The 5064-nt window shown below is 31.9% G+C and overlaps 1 protein-coding gene across 1 annotated transcript; it reads right to left on the reverse strand.

Moving 5' to 3' along the window:
- Nucleotides 1–2501: 2501 nt before the first annotated feature.
- LOC113708474 (oxoglutarate-dependent flavonoid 7-O-demethylase 1-like) lies at nt 2502–4741 on the reverse strand. The gene is made up of 2 exons (XM_027230930.2): nt 4424–4741; nt 2502–2888 (listed from the first exon to the last, which is right to left on the reverse strand). The coding sequence occupies exons 1-2, from the start codon at nt 4739–4741 to the stop codon at nt 2625–2627; spliced, it is 582 nt and encodes a 193-aa protein (XP_027086731.2). The 3' UTR covers nt 2502–2624.
- Nucleotides 4742–5064: the final 323 nt, after the last annotated feature.

Here is a 5064-nt window from a genome sequence, read left to right on the forward strand (position 1 = left end):
CAGATTATATAGTATAAATCTTCCATTTTCGGATTTTTTTAAAAATTCTTTAGGACTTTCTAAGAATGATAACCCGGGTTGGTTTGGCATTTGGCTTTCCCGAGTCGGTTGTATCGGTTTATTGGGGGTTTTTTTTTTAAAACCTATTTACATTATCTTTGAAAACGGCTTAAAATTTCAGTATACCCTTGTTTTTTTTTTTTTTATTTCTGTATGTGTAATTTTCTTTCCAATGTTCACTTTCCTCAGTCAATTCTTTTTTAAGATCGTTTAAAGTAACCTTTCTATTTTATATTTTGTACTTTTCTTAAGGTACAACAAAGTTATTAGTTTTATTTAGTTATTTTAAAAATTGTACTGAAGTGGCTAGTTCGGGTGACAATAAGTTTGTTAATCAACTTCAAAACTAAGTGAATCAAAACTTAAAATTGGTAAATCTGGTTAAAAACAATAATTAGTTCACCTAAATTGAACTAGTTAGATTGATGTTTTGACTTTTGCTACTTAAATTAAACACATGTTTTGCTTGGCTTTCAGTACTAATAGTCTTTAGTAACATATCTAATAAGACATTTCTCTACAAAAAATGTCATAATGTAAACTTAACATAAGGCTTATGAGGAAATGCCATTAAAAAATGTAATAAAAAGATTAAAATTATGTCATATCATTGTCACTTATCCGAAGTCAAAACAAAGAAAAAAACTAAAAAAAAAAAAAAGAAATTCTAATCACACTTTTCATCTCTCACTTATCACTTCATTTTTCACTCATTCACCTTCTTTCTCCCCCTCTCCCCTTTCTCGCCTACTTCTTTTTACACATTTTAAGAATAATCTCAACTATCAATACAAATATATGAGTCCAATAGTTCTTTTTATTTATTTGTTCTTTAACCACTTGATTTTGCATACAATGTGTAGTCAAAATTGGAAGCATGATAGTACAATTTAATTTTAGTTAAGCATAACTCTTTTAAATTATTTTTCCCAATTTATGCAAATAGACCATAATTATATGTTAATTTTTCAAAAGCAAAAGACTGGTTGAGTTGATCGGTTGAACCAGTTGGACCACCCACAACCCGCTGGCAGACCAATTTGCTGACGGTGGGTTTGAGAACATCCATTATATCTCCAGTATGAATCCAATTTTAACATTGATCCTGCAAACTTAAAGTCGTTGATTTAAGAGAAAAACAAATTTTCATTTATTAAGGACAACTTTAGTACTACGTGTTTTTTGCGAGAACATATTTCTAAAAATTGAGTTTTTCAGAAATACATTTTGAAAGATTTGAGGGGAGAATGTTGCCTGCCATGTGAATTCTAAAGTTTCGTAATACTAGGTATCATTATCAACTGTTTAACAAGTAACTAAATTTTGGAATTCTAAAGTCTAGATAATCTCAAGACTAGATATACTCTAGACCTAAAGAAAAATATGCTATTTAGGTCTTAGCATAGTTGAGGCAGAAGTTCTTTATTATCAAGATGATTTTAACAAAACGCTAATAAAATCATGTCCACAAAATATAATAAGGAAGTAGTAATAAATTAAAATATGCATTAGTATGTCAAACTTATATAATAATTCATTTTTCTATCTTCTTTTTCTTACTATCGTACACAAAAAAAGGACAAATCTATATATATGAACATATCGCAAAGTTTTACTCTAAAGTATAAAATTAAATGAAATAGCTAATTAGTCACAAATGTTAATTGTAGTACATGTTTATAATGAGATATCTTTGGAGATAATATATAAAATTTTAAGAAGATAATATGTAATAATAAACCATTTATTAAGAAATTAAATTTTGTAGATTAACTAATTTAACAACAATCTAAAAATATTTAACGAAAATTAATATTTTTCCTAAGGCAAAATTTAAATGAAAGGAGCAATGAAATTTTCTAAAATTCTAACATGGGCAAAACAATAATTGTAAATGCAAATGTATCAAAATTCTTGGGGCAGCTGCCCTTGCTGGCTCGGTAGCTCCGTCCACGGGCCTTACAAGGCAACTCGACAAGTGCGGGCTAAACTTTCTTATATAATTTCTAACAGCGATCTCCTCGTAGAAATCAACTATTCCTAAAGTAGTTGGTTACCAGAGAGTCCTAAGTCTCTATTTGAGTGTAAGTCAAGGGATTCGCATTCTAATACTTTAGATTTTTTGGAATATTCTGTCATCGGGTGTTTAGGCATCCGTTTGAACCGATGGTGATTCGGATTATCCCTTGACCCCTTTGAATCCCTCTTCCCCTTAGTATAAAGGAGGAGTAGGTGTAGTACTCCTTGGGTCCCCCTTCCCGCTAATATAAAGTAGGAGTAGTTGTAGTGTATATTCTATCGTGTCCGAAAAAAACAATCTCCTTAGAGCTTAATTTAAGTTTTTCCATGCTTCTTTGGAATTCGTACTAGAAATATAGCAGCAAATAATATGTATTCACGAACATATATTTATGATCAAATACGAGTGTAGCAAGCACGGATGCTATATTAGCACATAATAGGAATTTAGAGGGTAAAAAACAAACTAGAAACCATATGTGGGATTGACAAATACTACTAAATTCAACCCTAATAGTAGCATCCCACATTTCTTAAGCATTATTCTAATCAGTCAATGTGTCCCTTTCAATCTTCATCTCCTTTAAGAATGACTTGCCATCGAGCTTGCGAGAGAAGAAAGTTTTCACATACTGCTCCATTCTCAGTCTTCTGAACAATGGTGGACTTTCTTGGGTTGTTGTGCAAGTAAAAGGTCCAATCTCTGCTTCAAATTTCGGGTTGAAGAATATTGCTATTGAGATTCGTTCTTTACTCGAGTTCACGGTCGCTCGATGTTCTACACTCTTGTAGGTGCCGTTGCTTAAGATCTGCATAGATAGTTTAGATACCAATCAAATTAAAACAAAGATTATGCATAACAGATAAAAATTTGAACTGTCACTTGAAAAACATATTAATTACTAAAAATTGCATTAGCTGTACTTGTTGTATTTGCAGATTTTTGAATGAATTCATGTGAACGATAGATTTAATTAGTTTTCTTTCAAGATCAGTTTCGGTTTCTTTTTGCAATATTCATAACAAGGGTAAGTGATTGAAATTTAAAAGTTTTTACTAGGAGAAAACAAAGATGTTTTCTGTCAACGCTAAACCTATTTGGATTGTAATTTTCTGAAATTTTTATAGAAAATGAACTACAGTGATTTAATATATGTGAGGTAGAAAGGTGATTAGAAAATATATTTATGAAAAACATAGAAATTTTTTTGGTGGAAAATAACTTTCCAAACAAGGCAAAGAAATGACGTACTTGAGATATCATTTGGCATCCATGGCTGGAGCTTTTGAAAATGGTTAGCAATAATTCAAATATAGGGAGGTCAAAGAGAATAAGCAAGTTATATATATAGAAAGCCTTACTTCACCTACTAAGAATTCTCAAGTCGATACCAAAAAAAAAAAAAGGTAGATACTAGAAAAGGACTATTATTACCACTTAATTACATGAATGTGCTAAAATGGTATTGATATTTCATTGCTTTGACCTAGCAATTTAGAAGTGTGAACTTACTGAAATAAAATTTTTAAAGGGACAAGGGCAAAGACGTGTGTTTTGAAACTCGAATTGGACCAGTCGATTCAATCGGTTGAATCGAAAATTGGTTAGGCATCCGGTCCGAGTCGTCTTAAATAACCGTGAAACAAAAACTCGGTCAAATCTGGTCAAAAATCGAGTTTGACCAAAAATTAGAAGATTCGCTTTGAATCAGATTTTTTTTCCATCTTTTTCCTTTTTACCATTTTTGTTTTCCTTTTTTAATTTTATCTTTTAACTACTCTCAAATCTCTTCACATATTCTACTATAAATCTCTCTCAAACAACTCCAATGGAAGATCCAAGTTAAAAAAGTGATAAAACATTAAAAAAAAAGAAAGTGAAAAATTCACCAGAAATATTTTATCAACTTTATGATTTGACCCCTAGAGTACTAGAAAACTATTATTACACCTAGAAACATTTTAGAACTTCTAGCTATAGCCTTAAATTCTTGTATTACTCTTCAAATTAGCCCTCCAATTTGGTTCTAAACTTGTTGAATATGCATTAAATTGTAAATTCCATAAATTGCTACTTAATTATACTACCTTTTATATTTTCTTATAAAGTATCTTAGAAACATCAAACATACACTGAACCTACATTTCTTAGTCTTAATATGTTTTTAAAAATTTTACATAATATATTAATTTTTAAAATTAAATATTTATGACATCATGATGATATCATCCGATTCTTGGATGGGTACCCGTCTTTAACCGAGTCGATGGTCGGTCCGAGTTTCAAACCATTGGCAAAGACCTCTTATCAAAATAAATCCAAGGGAAAGAAAGGCGGAAGGACCTCTAGAATGTCCCCCACAATTACCACAAAGGCATTTGGGAGAATGTTGACTGGAATCCAAACTCCATCCTTCTTCACTTGGAAGCCTTCCACTCCATTCACTTGCGAAAGAATGGTGATTCCAGTAGCATCAGAGTGAGGAGAAATCCCCATAACCAGCTCTGGTTGGGGACATGGAGGATAGTAAGTCATCCTCACTGATTGCATACCATCTTCAAACATGTCCTCCATTTCTTTATTATCTACTCCCAAAGCTTCCCCAATCAAATTAAATAAAACCATGGCAAGCTTTTGGATCTCTTTGAAATAAGTCTCCATGGATTCTCTGCAACAAGCATATCCAGTTGAAAAATCAATGATGCAAATGCTCAAAGGTTTAGGCAGACATGAGAGAGTACATGTATGTACTAGAGTTGTAGTGGACCTTAGTAAGGAAGGGAGCTTTGGAAGAAGATGTGGCTTTCTTCTATGGATGGGGTTGAATACCATATAAAACCTATCCGCCCAGTCAACCTTTTGATCATCTGAATGGAGTATTGTTTGGCCATACCCTTCAAAATCACCTGGTTTTAGCTGGTACCTCATCTTCTCTTCTAATGGCAGCTTGTAGAATTCTTCAATTTCATACTTGAGTTTCTCCA

This window comes from Coffea arabica, chromosome 9c (assembly GCF_036785885.1).
Source record: "Coffea arabica cultivar ET-39 chromosome 9c, Coffea Arabica ET-39 HiFi, whole genome shotgun sequence".
NCBI lineage: Eukaryota > Viridiplantae > Streptophyta > Magnoliopsida > Gentianales > Rubiaceae > Coffea > Coffea arabica.